Here is an 18,421-nt window from a genome sequence, read left to right on the forward strand (position 1 = left end):
CAAAAAGGATTTGGAAAAGCAAGTAAGAGAAGTAGAGGAAAAATTGGGAAGAGAAATTAGAGTGATGCAAGAAAACCATGAAAAATAAGTAAATGACTTGCTAAAGGAGACCCAAAAAATACTGAAGAAAATAACACCTTAAAAATAGATTAACTCAAATGGCAAAAGAGCTCCAAAAAGCCAATGAGGAGAAGAATGCCTTGAAAGGCAGAACTAGCCAAATGGAAAAGGAGGTCCAAAAGACCACTGAAGAAAATACTACCTTAAAAATTAGATTGGAGCAAGTGGAAGCTAGTGACTTGATGAGAAATCAAGATATTATAAAACAGAACCAAAGGAATGAAAAAATGGTAGACAATATGAAATATCTCATTGGAAAAACCACTAACCTGGAGCAGAGATCCAGGAGAGATAATTTAAAAATTATTGGACTACCTGAAAGCCATGATCAAAAAAAGAGCCTAGACATCTTCTTTCAAGAAATTATCAAGGAAACCTGCCCTCATATTCTGGAACCAGAGGGTAAACTAGAAATTGAAAGAATCCACCAATTGCCTCCTATAAAAGATCCCCAAAAGAAAACCCCTAGGAATATTGTCATCAAATTCCAGAGCTTCCAGATGAAGGAGAAAATATTGCAAGCAGCCAGAAAGAAACAATTTGAGTGGAAACACAATCAGGATAACACAAGATCTAGCAGCTTCTACATTAAGGGATCGAAGGGCTTGGAATATGATATTCTGGAGGTCAAAGGAGCTAGGATTAAAACCTCACCTGCCCAGCAAAACTGAGAATAACACACCAGGGCAAAATATGGATTTTCAATAAAATAGAGGACTTTCAAGTTTTCTCAGTGAAAAGACCAGAGCTGAATAGAAAATTTGACTTTCAAACACAAGAATCAAGAGAAGCATGAAAAGGTAAACAAGAAAGAGAAATCATAAGGGACGTACTAAAGTTGAACTGTTTTGTTTACATTCCTACATGGAAATATGATATGTATAATTCATGAGACCTCAGTATTAGGGTAGCTGAAGGGAATACACACACACACACATACATACATACATATATATATATATATATATATATATATATATATATATACACACACACACACACATACATATATATATGTAGACAGAGGGCACAGGGTGAGTTGAATATGAAGGGATGATATCTAAAAAAATAAAATCAAATTAAGGGATGAGAGAGGAATATATTTAGAGAGGGAGAAAGGGAGAGATAGAATGGGGTAAATTATCTCACATGAAAGTGGCAAGGGAAGGGAAGGGGCAGGTGGGAATTGGAAGGGAAGATGAGGCAGGTGAGGGGGAATGAGTGGATCTTGCTCTCAATGGATTTGACTTGAGGAGGAAATAACATACACACTTAAATTGGTATCTTACCCCACAGTAAAGAAGGAGGAAGGAGATAAAAAAGTGGGGATGATAGAAGGGAGGGCAGAGAGGGGGAGGAGGTAATCAAAAGCAAATGCTTTTGAAAAGGGACAGGGTCAAGGGAGAAAATTGAATAAAGGGGACAGGAGGGAGCAAAATACGGTTAGTCTTTCACAACATGAGTATTGTGGAAGGGTTTTGCATAATGATACACACGTGGCCTATGTTGAATTGCTTGACTTCTTAGGAAGGGTTGGTGTGGAGGGAAGAGGGGAGAGAATTTGGAACTCAAAAGTTTTAAAAGCAGATGTTCAAAGAAAAAGAGTTGTTTTTACATGCAACTAGGGAATAAGATGTACAGGCAATGGGGCATAGAAATCTATCTTGCCCTACAAGAAAGTAAAGGAAAAGGGGATGGAAGGGAGTGTGGTGACAGAAGGGAGGGCTGACTGGGGAATGGGGCAATCAGAATATATGCCATCTTGGAGTGAGGGGGAGGGTAGAAATGGGGAGAAAATTCGTAATTCAAAATCTTGTGGAAATCAATGCTGAAAACTAAAAATATTAAATAAGAAAGAACATTAAGGATAAAAACAAACAAAAAATAAAAAAAATAAAGTTTACACAGTACTTACCTAACAATAACTTTTGAAGCAGTTGGAGTAAATATAGTCATCCTCCTTTTAAAGAGAAGTTACCTTAGGCTCAAAGAAATTAAATTACATTTGTCCAAGGTCTTATACCTGGTTACTGTTAGAGATGGGATTGGAACCCAGGCATCCTGACTCTACTATTTTTCTGCCATTTTGTCTTAAGCTCTTTCCACTATGTTGTTTTGCTGTTGGATTGCACTGTGAATGTATGTATACACACACATACACACGTGTCTGTGTGTATATACATGTTATATATACATATATATGTATATGTATGGTTATTTCTTTTAGTGATCATTCACCCTTTCTGAGCTGTTAGCCTGGTACTATAGAAAAAGCAATGGATAGATAAATGAGGAATCTAGTCCCAATTCTGCCATGTAGGAGCTCTGTGGCTTTGGATAAGTCATTTAGCTTCTCTGACCTGAAATTTCCCCATATGTAAAATAAGCAGGCTGGGCTAAATCTCTAATTTTAGAAACCTTCTGAATCTATGACTTTAAGCCTGTCATTTTCAATGAAAAAAAAAAATCAAGTTTTTTCAAATAAAGATGCTGACAGAGTTCTCTGAATTCATTTCTAGCTGTTGATTGGGACAGACTGCTCTTTATATTTAATTTTAGCTATTAATTTCTATATATTTCAATATTCCATCCATTCTATCCCCACCCTTTCCACAAGTACTTTATTATATATTCCTTTCATTCTAGCTTGTTAAAGATTTAATTCAAGTCTAGCTATGAATGTCTGGTTAAGATTTAATTTATGTTTATGTTCCTTCTCTAATGTTTCCGTTTTCTTTTCTAATTGACTTATTTTCTCCATTCTTTTTCAGTTGTTTGTGTTTTGCAAAGCACTGAATTAGTTTGCCTCTGATTACCACTTTGGCTATAGCCCAAAGAATACTGTTGGATTCCTTGTAATTCTGTGATTTATTTGTCTGAATGTTAAAAAAAAACCCAAACTGTCTACAAGCTATTCCTCCCCCACCCCCAATACAGTGTCATTAAATCCTTCATGAGCCTTTATTTAATTCGTTAGGTTATCTTTAATTAACATTTTCATATTGCCATGATCTAAAAAACTAGTAAGTCTAATTTCACACTGTATCATCTAAATTAAATTATATTCAAGTCAGTTCAACAAAAATTTGTTAAACACCTATTACTTGCAAGGCACTGACATGAAAGGAGCTGTTCTGGCCTTTGAGGGCAGAGGCTGTGAGGATGAGAGGGGGAGATGGTAGATAGTATATGTACCAGCAAGTACAGTAGAAGGTAGTTTGAGGAGGAAGAGCAGTAACAACTGGGGGGGCTTTGGTTGGAGGTGGACCTGAGCTGAACTGAGACTCAAAGGAGTTTAAATGGCAGAGCTGAGGAAGGAGGAATAGCCTACACAAATGAACAGAGACAGGAGGTAGAATGCGGAATTAAGGGAACAATTAGCACTGCAATTTGGATAGAATCTATGAGTATATGAAGGAGCAAAACAGAAAATGAGCTGGAAAGGCCAGACTGCAGAGATCCTTAAATGCTAGTCAGTGTTCTATGCTAGAGCTAAGAGGGAACCTCAGAAAGTCTTTAAGAAGGTGAGTGACATGGTCAAGTCTAGGCCTTAGCAGTTATAAATCATTGGAGTCATGAAAAAAAAATTATCTAAATCACTACCAGCAGAGAGGCAACATGGCATAGTGAATAAAGAACTGGTCTTGGGGCCAGGGAGGCCTGACTTCCTGTCTCAGCTCTGCCATATATAGGCTATGTGACCCTGTGCAAGTAACTTAGCATCTCAGTGTCCCAGGCAGCTCCCTAAGATGGGAGGCTACAGAAGGGGTTCTGGCTTGCATTGGTAGAGAATTACCTTTTATTCCTAACATCAGTGAAACCATAGGTCCAATCCCTATGGCTATCCCTATCACTAATAAGAGAAATACAAGTTTAAACAACAACACTAGGTCTCACAACATTCCAATCAAATTCACGAAGAAGATAAAGAATGGAAATGGTCAAGTTAAGGGCTGTGGAAAGACAAACACTAATATACTATTGGTAAAACTGTGCCTTTATGGAATCATTTTGGAAAACAACTTGGAATTGTGCAAGAAACATCACTGCTCATGCCATTTGACCCAACAACTCTACCACTGGAAAGGAAGTAAAAAAAAATAGAAGAAAGGTTCCCTATAGACCAAAATATTTACAGCAGTGCTTTTTAACATATCAAAAAACTAGATGCAAAGTAGGTGCCCATTAATTGTGGTACTTCTGCACCATTCAAAATGACGAATATGAGGAATTTGGAGAAAGAAGGCAAGAATTGTATCAACTGATGCAGGGTGAAGTAAGAACCAGAAGAATGATATATCAAAATGAATACACTCATGTAAAGGAGAACAACACTGACCTCAGAACTCTGATTAATGCAGTGACTATCTTGGTCCTGGGGAACAGAGGATGAAAGATATTTTTCTCCTCTTGATAGAGAGGTAGGTAGAGGATAGGGAATGCTGTGTATAATGTCAGCTGTGGTCATTTTTGGGGTGGGTTTGCTAATTGTTTTTCTTTGTTACAGGAAGGATTCAGTGTGTGGGAAAAGGGTATGTTGGGTAACGACTATAGTATAAAAAGGTAGCAGTAAAACAAACAAACAAAACAAAACAAGACAAAACATGAGATAAAGATCACTGGTAACCTTGGACAGAACAGTGTCAGAAGAGTAGATATCAAGGTAGCATCAACTGAAAAATCTAACCTGGAGTAGAAATAATGACAAAGTCATTAAGTAAAGAGTACACAGTTCTTGAAATGTTCGTTTTTAAAAACTCATTTGCTATATTACAGTTTTGTAACTTTGCTCTGAAGATACTGTGGAGGCATCTAGCTGGTGGTGTATTAGAGGGAGCACTCACTGGATCGAGAGTCAGGAAGTTCTCATCTGATTTCTGACCTGCCCTCACTTACTGGCCGTGTGATCCTTAAGTCAAGTCACTTAACCTCTATTTCCTCAACTGTAAAATGCATATAATAATTGCACCTACCTCTCAGTTGTTGTGAGTATTAAATGAGATAATATTTGTAACATGCTTAGCACAGTGCCTGGCACATAGTAGGTGCTACAGAAAGCTTATTTCCCCTCTCTTTTCCCTATTGATATTATTTATGACTTTCCATGAAATTCCCCTTTCTTTCTTTCTTCCCTCAGACCACTTTATATTGTACCTCCATAATGTGTTTATCCCTCCAATTATGTATTAGAGATAGTATGGTGCAGCCTTGGAGTCAGGAAGACCTAGGTTCAAATACCATCTCTGGCATACACTAGTTTTGTGACCATGGACAAAAGTTACCTTGCAGTGACTTAGGCAAACTCTAAGTTGCAGAAAAGCAGCTGATTTGCATCAATGGAAGGAATTTCCACACTGGGAATTGACCAGTGAAATCAGAGGTCCCTGCCATCCCCTAAATAAATTTTGTATCTATCTGTTGATATCATAGACCCTTATTATAAGACTATAAGCTCCTTTAGGGTAGAGCCCATGTCTCATCTAAACATTGAGTTTCTCTTAATATCATGGGATATTATATATGTATGCTGAAGGTGTTTAAAAAATTGAAATGGAAATTCAGAACTTTCTGACTATGATTTTTATGGAACTTTTTTCTTATCTTCAACAGAAATGTAGCTAAAGATTAAAATCTCAGCTTGTCCAGTTATGTCATTTTTAAAAATTCAAAACAAACTCTAAAATAGCTTCAATTCAGTAATGTCTGAAGTTTCACATGCCATACATTTGGGTAAAGTGTCACGAGATCAATTCTATTTGCCAATCTTCATGATCAAGGAAGAAGCAGCCAATAAGGATTTTATTCCTATTTTGGGTGGGGTTTTAAATGGTGAAAATAGATATTTGTGATGGGAAAGAACCAAAGAAAGACAGCTAGACAATCTAATTCCTCAGAGCTGTATTAGTCTGCCACAATGGGCTCTCACTTGGCTCTAACTCCTTCCTTTCAAACACAATCAGCTATTATAGCTAGAAAGAGTATAAAGGCCAGTTTAGGAATGCCAGCCCAAAGTCCTGGGGCTCTCCTTGCTTCTGTATGTTGGCTAAAGGCAGAATGGGGGTGGGGAGAGCAGTAGTTGCCTCTCTTTAGGGTCACTTGTAGTTACTGTCTTCCTGCCCTCACATACCAAATTACCTTGCCTGATAGCACTTGTGATTCTGTTAACCATTACTAATTCATTTGGTAACTCATGGTAGTGTAGTAGAAAAGCACCATTAAGTCCCCAGGAAAGACATTTTGAGTAACAAATATGAATTCCTTTCCACCAGCCTAGATACGTTTGCCCAGTATCCTTCAGTATGCATAAGATGTTTGTCTGTGGCTTGGTGGCAGCAGAAATAAAATCAGAAAGGATATATTTTAAGGTCACCATGCAACCAAGAACAATTTCCCCCTCTTTGGCAGTAGGTGGCACAGAATAACGACAGACTCAAAGCTATGTCCTTCCACCACTGCCCTCAGGGGAGTGTGAACCTACGTGGTAAAACAGTCACTAGGTGGAGCTCTCATTCCTTTATCTAAGACCTGGAGACTTTTCTCCAAAACCAAGTCCTTTCCTTAGGTAATACAGGCAACCGGAAAGCCAAGGGGAAGGCCTAGCGCTCCCCCACCCCCTTTCTTAGACAGATATCAGATGGTGGGCTTTATTGGACAGAGGGGGATCTGGAAGTTTGTCTTGGGAACTTGGCACTCATTAGCTCTTTTGTTTCCCTTAAATAATTTGAATGATTTAAGCTTAACTTTCTCTTCTTTTTGCTGTCCACCTCCACCACTTTTTTGAGAGCCAGAAAGGACCATACACAACATCTAATCCAACTTGCTATTATATAGATAAGGCAACTATAATCCAAAGAGGGTGATTTTCTCAAATAGCAAAAGTTAGTATTCAAACTCAGATATCTGCCTCTGAATCAATCAACCAATTAAGCAACAAGAATTTACTTACTATGTGCTCGACACTGTGCTGAGTTGGAGTCCAGTGCTTCATCTACTATACATGCTATAGATTTTCCTTCCTGCTTCTGATGTCCATGTCTCATGTGTGGGGGACATATTTCTCCCCTCTAGGTACCTTATTTCTCCGAGGGTAGATGCAGTTAGTGCACAATCTCCTAACTGATGGGCAACTGGAGGTTTAACACCAATTAGGATCGCTGTTGACAGGTACACACCTATAGACCACAGTTTCTTCATCCCTCTGAGAGGATGCTGAGGCACAGAGCCAACAGTGTTAAGAAGTAAGGTGTAGGAAACTAACAAGCCCCTAGTGCTGAGATACTACGGGGATATGGTGTGTGACCCTGGACATTGTTACAGAGGCCCTTCTCTGAAATGCAAAAGAAGGAAAAAGATGGAACAAAAGCAAGGAGGAACATAAAAATCTGCAAAATGGCGGGGGGGGGGGCACAGAGACAAGATGGCAGCTAGAAAGCAGGGACTTGTTTAAGTTCTCCCCCAAATCCCTCCAAACACCTGTAAAAATGGCTCTGAACAAATTCTAGAGCTGCAGAACCCACGAAATAGCAGAGGGAAACAGGTCTCCAGCCCAGGAGAGCCTGGATGGTCACTGAGAAGGGTCTTTCACACAGTATTGAGGGCCGAGGGCAGGCCAGCATGGGCCGCACCAGGACAGACCAGACTCAGAATCAGCCAGCCAGAACAGGCCTTGGGGCTGTGAAACAGTGAACTGTGGCAGTTACCAGACTTTTCAACCCACAAACGCCAAAGAGCAGGCTAGGGGGAAACTGCGGGATTGAGTTCAGAGCGGTCCAGCCACCAGCCCTGGGGGTGGAGGAGGTGGTGCAGCAGTGGAGGTAGCAGCAGCAGGAAGCTCCTGAGGCTGCTTCCAGAACTTCAGTGTCAGCTGCTTCCTGAGTCCCTGGCTCACACGGTGGGAGGAATCTAGCAGCGGATCAGAGCAGGAGTGCAAGGAGCACTTTGTGGGCAATAAGGCAAATTCTATTGCTGTGCCCTGCTTGGATCTGTGTTGCAGATCTTGGGGAAGGAGGAATGCTGCTGGGACAGAACCTGGGGTGATGGTGGAGTAGAAGTAGCTCTGAAAACAGCAGTACTTGGACCCTAACACTTGGGACAAAGTACACTCTACTCTATAAGCAGTCATATCTTGACAAAAAGCTCAAGGGTCAAGTAGTTGGCTGGGAACAAGAACAGGAAGCATAAACGAACTCAGACTCAAACTCAAACTCTAGATTCCTTTTTTTGGTGACAAAGAAGATCAAAATATACAGCCAGAGGAAGTCAACAAAGTCAAAGCGCCTACATCAAAAGCCTCCAAGAAAAACATGAACTGGTCTCAGGCCATGGAAGAGCTCCAAAAGGATTTGGAAAAGCAAGTAAGAGAAGCAGAGGAAAAATTGGGAAGAGAAATGAGAGTGATGCAAGAAAACCATGAAAAATAAGTAAATGACTTGCTAAAGGAGACCCAAAAAATACTGAAGAAAATAACACCTTAAAGAATAGACTAATCCAAATGTCAAAAGAGCTCCAAAAAGCCAATGAAGAGAAGAATGCCTTGAAAGGCAGGATTACCCAAATGGAAAAGGAGGTCAAAAGACCACTAAAGAGAATACCACCTTAAAAATTAGATTGGAGCAAGTGGAAGCTAGTGACTTTATGAGAAACCAAGATATTATAAAACAGAATCAAAGGAATGAAAAAATGGAAGACTATGTGAAATATCTCACTGGAAAGACCACTGACCTGGAGCAGAGATCCAGGAGAGATAATTTAAAAATTACTGGATTACCTGAAAGCCATGATCAAAAAAGAGCCTAGACATCATCTTTCAAGAAATTATCAAGGAAAACTGCCCTCATATTCTAGAACCAGAGGGTAAAATAGAAATCGAAAGAATCCACTGATCACCTCTTGAAAAATATCCCCAAAAGAAAACTCCTAGGAATATTGTTGCCATACTCCAGAGCTTCCAGATGAAGGAGAAAATACTGCAAGCAGCCAGAAAGAAACAATTTGAGTATTGTGGAAACACAATCAGGAGAACACAAGATCTAGCAGCTTCTACATTAAGGGACCGAAGGGCTTGGAATATGATATTCTGGAGGTCAAAGAAGCTAGGATTAAAACCAAGAATCACCTGCCCAGCAAAACGGAGTATAACACATCAGGGCAAAATATGGATTTTCAATAAAATAGAGGGCTTTCAAGTTTTCTCAGTGAAAAGACCAGAGCTGAATAGAAAATCTGAATTTCAAATACAAGAATCAAGAGAAGCATGAAAAGGTAAACAAGAAAGGAGAAATCATAAGGGACTTACTAAAGTTGAACTGTTTTGTTCACATTCTTACATGGAAAGATTAATTCATGAGACTTTTCTCAGTATTAGGGGAGTTGAAGGGAATATAGACAGAGGGCGCAGGATAAGTTGAATATGAAGGGATGATATTAAGGGGTGAGAGAGGAATATATTGAGAGAGGGAGGAAGAAAGGGAGAGATAGAATGGGGTAAATTATATCATGTAGAAGTGGCAAGGAAAAGCAGTTCTGTTGGAAGGAAAGAGGGGGCAGGTGAGGGGTAATGAGTGAATCATACTCTCATCGGATCCAGCTTAAGTGAATAACACACACACTCAATTGGGTATCTTACTCCACAGAAAAGTAAGGGAAGGGGATAAAAAAGGCGGATGATAGAAGGGAGGGCAGATAGGGGGAGGAGGTAATCAAAAGCAAACACTTGAAAAGGGACAGGGTCAAGGGAGAAAACTGAATTAAGGGGGACAGGATAGGATGGAAGGAAATATAGTTAGCCTTTCACAACATGAACATTGTGGAAGTGTTTTACATAACGATACATGTGTGATCTTTGTTGAATTACTTGCCTTCTTAGGGAGGGTGGGTGGGAAGGGAAGAGATGAGAGAATTTGGAACTCAAAATTTTAAAAGCAGATGCTTTAAAAAAAACAAAAAAAGTAGTTTTTTTGCATGCAGCTGGGAAACAAGATAAATACGGAATGGGGCATAGAAATCTACCCTGCCCTACAAGAAAGTAAGGGGAAAGGGAATGGTGGGGGGGCGAGTGGGGTGAGAGAGGGGAGGGCTGACTGGGGAATGGGGCAATCAGAATATATGCCATCTTGGAATGGGGGGAGGGGAGAAATGGGGAGAAAATTTGTAGCTCAAAATCTTGTGGAAATCAATGTTGAAAATTAAAATATTAAATAAAAAAAGAAGGAAAAAAAGTAAAAAAAAGATCTGCAAAATGAAGTTTTATGAGAATTCATCTTAAGATCTGGGTTTGTGTACATTTCAAACAGTGCTGGTCCACTTAAGGGTCATTTCAATTATGTTCCGCACTCAAAAAGTGGGGGCTACTTATGTAACATGCACTATTCCAAAGAGACAGGTAAATTGCTTCACTGGTTTGTTTAGTACACTGGATTCTGATTTGGTTTCTAGGGACCTGGTTTCTAGTCTCCATTTGGCTACAAAGCAGCTGTGTGACTACAGTTGTCACTTTACTTCCCTGGCCCTCAGTTTCCTCACCTGTAAAATAAGGGGATGAAATGTCAGGTGCTTCAAGGACCTATTCAGCTACGAGTGAAAAGTCTATTTTTTTGTGTTTCTCAGGATAGTCCCCACCTATACCTCTTCTTCTATTAAGTTCCACATTATAATTTATATCCAAGTTACTAGAATTTGCAGTAATACAGAGGAGGGAGGCAGATAACCCAAAATAATAAAAAATAGAAAATAATTTCTATTTGGCCATGGATGGCTGTGGAGGTGGTGAAAGGTGTGACCCTTCTGCTCTATGGTAGTAGATTTACCTTCCAAAGTGTGTTTTGCTTAAACCAATACTCATTTAAATGAGTTTCCAATTTCAAATTGCAAACTAGCACATACTGACCAAATGGAATGGGGAGAAGGGAGGCAGTTTGGCAGCCTGCTATAGAGAAGAAAGCCGTATTAGAATGAAAATGTGGGGTAGTTCAATCCAGCTATACACTGTGCTGTAGGGGATGCAGAGGAGCCACATTATCATTGAATTTGAACTCTAAAATAAAACTGTTGCAGAAATAATCTCCAAAGATGCTAATTCTGGTGAGGATACTAGCTACCTGATGCATTCACCTCTGGCAAAGGTCTCTCATTGCTTCTATGCTGTCATAAAAGTCTATGCTAGTTTTCTTTGCAAACCATGGTAAGGATGGGGCTTTGGGGAAGACTGGGAATTATTCAGATGTGAATCTGAATTTTATATAATCAAAGTCATAATTCATACCTTTCAATTCTTCCATTTAATTCAATGTAGAAGATAATTATGGAGCAGTTATTATGTGCTAAACTAAGTACATCGTTCCATATACAATTCTTAGTATGGTCCTTGACTACAATGGACTAACAGCCACTGAACCGGTTCTCTTCGGATCTGGTTTTCCTTGAAAAATTCAACCTTATTGAACCTAATTGAAATAAATGAATAGTTTTTTTTCCCTATGGACTTTTATTCAAGAAAGCTATCTGTTCCTTTATGATCACTTTTATCACTGTTTTTTAGCTGTCATGGGTTTTTATCTCTTTCAAAATGGCTGAACCTATGAAAATGCACTGGTTTTATTATTTTTTCTTGCTCTGAAATAAATGTCAAAATTTTGCGGTTTGCTTACATATCATTTAATATGACTGAACTGAACACCTTTTTTCATATATGATAGATCACATTATCCCTTATATTCTGTAACTTTCTATTAAAATATTGATTCCTATATTGATTGATACTCAGGGTTTACACAAGAAGCATGAACTTCAGAGCTAGAAAATCTTGCATCATCTGCCTTAGTCCTCATCTTTTAGAGGTGAGAAACCAAGGTCCAGAGAGATTAAGTGACTTGCTTAAGGCTGTTAGTGAGAGGAGTGAGACTAGAACCCAGGTCTCCTGAGTCAATCTAGTATTTTCCATGTGAAGAAGCAATTGGACTTTTCATTTTCATTTCAAGCCAGTGGATCTATATTCTATCTCTCTATCCTCTATCTTCTATCTATTATCATCTGTTTATTTATCTATGGTATTTGCATGGGGCACTGAAACATTAAGTGACTTGCCATTGGTCACAGAAATCGTATGCACCAGAAACAGAGCTTGAATTAAGTTTTCCTCAGTTAAAGATGTACTTGACAAATTAAAATTTCAAAATAAATTCTGAGTAACACAAAATAATATAATAAAAATTAAAATAAACATTGAGAAAATTATGATTATATAATATAAACAAAAACTCGACATCTCAAGTTTATAAGAAACTATTAGCCTTGCTCTAAAGAAAAATTTCCTGGAAACTAGAGATATCCAAAAATGGAGTGAGCTACTTCAGGAGATAGGGCGTTCCCTGCCTCTTGGAGGCTGGCTGGGCATTTATCACATATATTGTCAGAAGAATTCTTTTTCAGGTATGGATCAAACCAGAGGAATGCTGAGGTTCCTTCCAATATTAATATGGTCCTGTAATTCCTGATTCCAAGAGGGTCCCTCTATCCGCTCTGTCATTGATGTCTGCATATATACGTCTTCACTGTAACATCACAGAAGTATTAAAAACTTGGATTAGTAGATACAAATATAAATGGCTTCCATGGAATATTTTCCCTAGGTAGCCATGACTTTAAAAGACATGTATTTAAAAGCACTATTCTTAAATACTTTTGTGATTTTTCAGGTATAGTTTTCTGGGTTGTGTATGCATAATTAAAAGTCAAATTTTTTATGACAGTATACATTTATATAGTGTCTAAACAAACAGAAAGTTCAAATAATGATGTTTTTCTGCTCTTCTTAAAAAAGAGAGAACTGACAACTAAACAAGCAGCTACTAGGGATTTATTTTTCAAAAAAATAATTTCCAGGGCATATTATAGAGTCAGTATAGATTCAACCCAGCCTTTCATACTCCTATGTGATTAGTGCTGTAATAATAATAGCTGATGTTCATAATTACAACCCTGAGGCCCTGCAAAACCAAGAAGTGACTTCTGAATCATTAAAAAAGATTAGATTGTGTTTAGTATAGCTTTGTATGAAGTAGAATTCACAAGTGCTATTTTAAAAATTGGTAATGTATATGTGTTATATATACATGGCAGTTCACTCATAACACTCAATTATACAGAACACCATAGCTCCAGAAAAATGGGAGTTCTTTTTCTTTTTTTTAATGACTGAAATATGAATTAATTTTTATCATCGTTTCTTCAGTTTTCTACATTTTTATATGGAAAAATCAGTATGCTTTGCATTCTGCAAAAGATTGCTTTGTTTGAAAGTATTCAAACTCACTTCTAGAGAAACATGAAATCTATGCATCACTCAAAATAACTATCTTTTGGTTCAATTTTGAAAGGCTGGTGAATGGCTGGTATATATGTCATCACACAGTTAGACAGCATGTCTCATGACTTAACAGGTGTGCAGACAGATGCGACCTGTTTATTATATTTTATCCCAACTCTTAAAAATTTCACCATTGCCAGAAGGCCACTAGACACCTGTATAAAATTTAAACCAAAATAAAAAATGGAATAAAATCCAGCAGTAAACAGATTTTAACTCATCTACTTCCCTCCTTATCATTAAAAAACCCCAGAATTTTAGATTCTCAGATACTTTAATAAGTCATAAATACATATTTGGCAGGCAGTCATCCAGAAGGATATTTTTCTTGGGCTTATAAGGTTACCTCTAGTTTAGGGACCTTGCAAAACAGAGGTCTCCATTCCCATTGTTGAAAATAAAGGCACTATCAGATTGTAGAAATAGGCATGTTTATGTGTATAATTGTTTTGTATAAAAGAAACACATAGATGTGTGTGCATGTGTGTTTGTCCTAGTAAAGCTATGTCTGAATAGACAGCCTAGATGTTATTGGGAAGATAGAATGATCTTAAACATAGAAAAAAAAATCTTGGGCTTAAAATTAGTGAAACTAATCAAAATTATTTTTGAGTTAAAAATGTGTTACTCAAGACTTAAAAATGACTTTTATCAACTTCATTATTTTAAAACTTTGCAAAAAAAAAGTCAGTCTTAAAGAATGCTAACAATTCTTTTTACGTCTCCTTTTTAGAACAACTACATCAGCTCTGTCAAAATGCAGCCTGGCTAGGCAGTTGAGCAAATATTTTCATTTAGATCATAAAACAAACATGCTTTCAGGAGAAATCTTGTTTAAATTTTTCCATGTGATAAAACAAAATATCACAGGGCAGAATCAAAGTAAAAAACGTACTGTCAAAAAATTTCTGTGCAAAATGCCAATCTGGTGAAAATTAGGAACCACTGTTTGAAGAAACCAGATGAAAATTGAAGAGAGTCTAGTCTTTCACAAAAAACTTCTGACTGTCCATGTCTGAAGAGCTTAGTCTTAGTAGGAGCACTATTCTGACTGCAAGGGGGCAAGAAAAGTTATTGATATAACCAAATAAAGTAGAGAGCTTTAGAGATTAAAATTAACACTCAAAAGTCAATGGATTCCTAAGCCGACTACAAAAGATAATGGATGAACCATGACAAAAGGGGCTTTCACAACATATCTAAGTACCAGCTTTACTCAAAGAAAAAACCAGGAATGATAAATGAAAAGTATATTTATGAGGAACCAGAAAGCACTCGGATAAAAACCACAGTAGCTGTGGAAGTCAGAAGATATGGATATATTCTACAACAATAAAAATGTGTAAGGTACTATGGTAGGCCTGGGAAGGAGGGGTAACAAGAATGACAACAAAATAATCCCTGTCCTCAAAGAACTTACATTACAGTGAGGAGATATAACAAATATATAGATAATACAGAGTAAATGGGAAGGGAGAGAACACTAATAACTGGGGAATCAGGGAAGGATCCATGGATAACTTGTCTTGAGTCCTAAACATTGAAGGAAAACAAATGTTCTGAAAGGCAGAGATGAGGAGGAAGTACATGCCAGGAATGGGGGACAACTTGGGTAAATAAACAGAGACAGAGAATGCAATGCCATATTTGGGGGATGGGTTTGGTTGGAACAGAGAGTGTGTGAAGGGTAATAACATGAACTAAATTTGGAAAGGTAGGTTTGTATCAGATGTAACTCAAATTCAAACTACTTTTGGAAAGAGGCATCATTAGCCTAGGCAGGCTGCAACATATTACCAATAATGACTTATAGACAGAGACAACCCAAGATGGCCAGCCATTGAGGGAGAAGGACAGACAACAGTTGGACAACCTTAGTGAATTGCTGGTAGCTTCAAGATATTAAGTAAATGAAGGGAAGGAATCTAGTGTGTGGTAGATCTTCTCTTTGGAAATTTTATGGAAAGACATAGTTTAAAAATAGGACGAAATGTGGAATCATGGCTGATTGTGATCTGAACTGAGTAGAAGTGCCGACACTATCAGAATCAGGGCACCAATAAGGTAATATTCAAGAACGGAATCATGATCTAGGTATAACTTCTGCTAGAATACACGAAGAGGCAGATTTGCCAAAAGAAAATCATTAACACACTACTCATCTCCAGGCAAACTCCATCCTCTGGAGACAGTAATGGCGACAAGGACGTAGCTGACAGCTATTCCTAAAACTAGGGGAGCAGATGGTGATGAAAAAGACATACACTGGTAAAAGGGGCATGACATACATATTACAAATATACATGAGGTAAAGAGTATGGAAATAAATTACAACTACTGGCAATAATGGCCACCTGAATTAGAGGGACCTGAAGGAACTTGTGTTTCTAAGGTAGGCCCAACTGTTCATCTATGTACTGCTTGAAATTCTACTTTTAGGGTGGCTAGAATACTTTTAACAGCACCCTATTAATTCAAATGAATGGAGTGCAAAAGCCATTTTTTTTCTAATTTGGTTTTCAAGGAGGCCTGGTAGAAAGGTGTATGGAAACCAGAAAGTAGTGGCTCACTCATATTTTCTTTCCCCATCCCCTCTACCACGCACTGCCCCCCTCGCCATTAGATAGCCAATTTAGAGGTAGAAAAGTGACCAGGAGCCAAACAGGAGTGTGACGAATCAGTTTTCTGTGATGAAGCTCAGGGTGTCAAATTAGCCTTAATTGGACCCATGGGCTCCATAAAGGGTGAGACCACATAGCCTAGGGGCCTTTTCTTGCACACTGGTCAATTCTATAGCAAGAAATTTAAAATCACGAGGAGTATACAGGCCTTCTGATCTCACAAGATGCATTTAATGCTGAATTTTCTCATGTTCTGAGTTTTGTTGTCTCTACCTCCTAAAGCAATCTGCCAATGCATCATGAATTGCATAGGCATACATAAATATAACAATGGTATAGTCAATATTGAAGCTGTAGTCCCATTTGGTTCTTACCACCTAATGCTGTGTGTGCACAAACATCCTTGGAAGCTGCAAACTCTTCATATTATATAAGCTGCTCACGCCCACTCTCTATGTCCCTTAGAGGTATAAGGGAAAGCAAGGATCTCTCATCAGGCTTATTCACACAGCACTAATGAGAACCCCTGTTATTGTTATATCCTGTTCATCCTATTAAAGAATCCCATGAGGATTTGACATGGTTGGCCAATATTTCAAGCACACTAAAGGGCATGCCAATTTTGGAAGGTGTAGTGAGCCTGGCATCAGAAATTTCAAAGTACTTACCTTATATTTGGAAAACTTACTGGCATCTTGATACCAGGAAATGGAAAAAAAAACTGAAAATGGAGGCAGGTGGGGAAGGTAAAAACTAAGAGAATTTCAAAGATGATGTTGGCTCATCCCTAAAACTGACAACTACAGTGCTTCTTGTCTAGTTGCATGCACACAAATTTGTCGCCCTTTGGGTATATTTATCTTTGAAGAAAAGTCCAAAAGTACATAATTTTGGAGAGAAATAAGTGATATAAATGCAGTATCTTGGTACACCAAAAAATGTGACCTTTATTTTATGTGGGCTGTAATATTTGAAGCAATCTTTGAGGTAAGCACTTCCAAACACAGTTATCTTAGTTATTAAAATATGAAAAAATCACTAATTTTTATTTTTCATCTTTTTTCTACTTAGTGCTATGAGTCAAACATGTTAGCATAAAAATGTTTCCTTTGCTTAATAGAACTCAAGTAGTTTGTAACATTGTTTATCTAGAAAGTTATACAGTTTTCCCCAAATAAGGTACATTGGCCACCATCTGGTTATTTATGTCTCCTCTTGATTATCCTAAATGATCCATTTTTAAAATCAACTAACAAGCTTTCCTTGCAAATTTGCTGGAGACATTTTCAGTGTTATCCAGATATTTTGATGAAAGGATTTATTTATTCTGTTTTGTCCTCAGCATGATGAACATAGTTTTTGCTCTTTGGCACTGAAAAAGGTAGATTTTATTTATTTTTTTTACCTCTTTAGCCTCGAATGATTATTTTATTTCCTAAACCATACATCCTTCTTAGTTTCATCCCCCCCCAAGGCATTTTCAGTTAATAATTATAGATATTGAGCCTCCCCAATGCACAACAGGGTAGAGCTCTTCTGGTCACTCTTACCTCGCCCATGACTGCTATAGGTGTCTCTCCTGTTGCCTGAGCAACACGATGCTCTACTAAGTAAAACATATATTCATCATAGAGCAGACGGATCAGGTGGAATGAGCCAAAGCTAGCAGCACTGCGCAAGGTGAGGTCCCGAATAACCATTGAACTGTTCCAAGAGAAAAGATACATAAGCAATCAGTGTTATTGGCAGCCAGAGTAGCAGTTGACTTGTATGACCCATTTATGGCTGAAACTTAAACAGACTCTGTGTTTGCTGCCCTTTCCGGTGACAAGGGAAGACTTTTATTACTGAAAAGTATGGTTGGTACACAAGACGCAGAAGGCAATGACTATAGCAATCTACTCACTGATAAACCCAAAGAATCCAGCTTCTACGCTAAGAATTCACTATTTCACAAAAACTGTCAGGAAAATTGGGAAATGGCACGGCAGAAACTGGGCGTAGATCAATATCTTATACCATATACCAAAATAAAGTCAAAATGCATTCATGATTTAGAAATAAAGGCTGATACTATAAGCAATTTGAGAGAGCAGGGAATAGTATACTTATCAGATCTATGGGAAAGGGAAGACTTCATGACCCAATAAGAGATAGAGAGCATTACAAAATACAAAATGGATAATTTTGATTATGTTAAATTGAAAAGTTTTTGTATAAACAAAGCCAATGCAACAAAGATTAGCAGGGAAGCAGAAAATTGGGAGAAAATCTTTACAACCAGTGTCTCTGATAAAGGCATCATTTCTAAAATATG

General features: G+C 38.0%; 1 protein-coding gene across 2 annotated transcripts in view; it reads right to left on the minus strand.

Annotated features, from left to right (window-relative positions):
• Positions 1-18,421, minus strand: part of RFX3 (regulatory factor X3) — a 177,275-nt gene that overhangs the window by 9,202 nt on the left and 149,652 nt on the right. For both annotated transcript variants that reach the window (XM_036739384.1, XM_036739383.1), the window contains one exon: positions 17,655-17,808. In XM_036739384.1, the coding sequence (XP_036595279.1) occupies positions 17,655-17,808 (154 nt within the window). The remainder of the gene's footprint in view (positions 1-17,654; positions 17,809-18,421) is intronic.

Source organism: Trichosurus vulpecula, chromosome 9 (genome assembly GCF_011100635.1).
Source record: "Trichosurus vulpecula isolate mTriVul1 chromosome 9, mTriVul1.pri, whole genome shotgun sequence".
Classification (NCBI taxonomy): Eukaryota; Metazoa; Chordata; class Mammalia; order Diprotodontia; family Phalangeridae; genus Trichosurus; species Trichosurus vulpecula.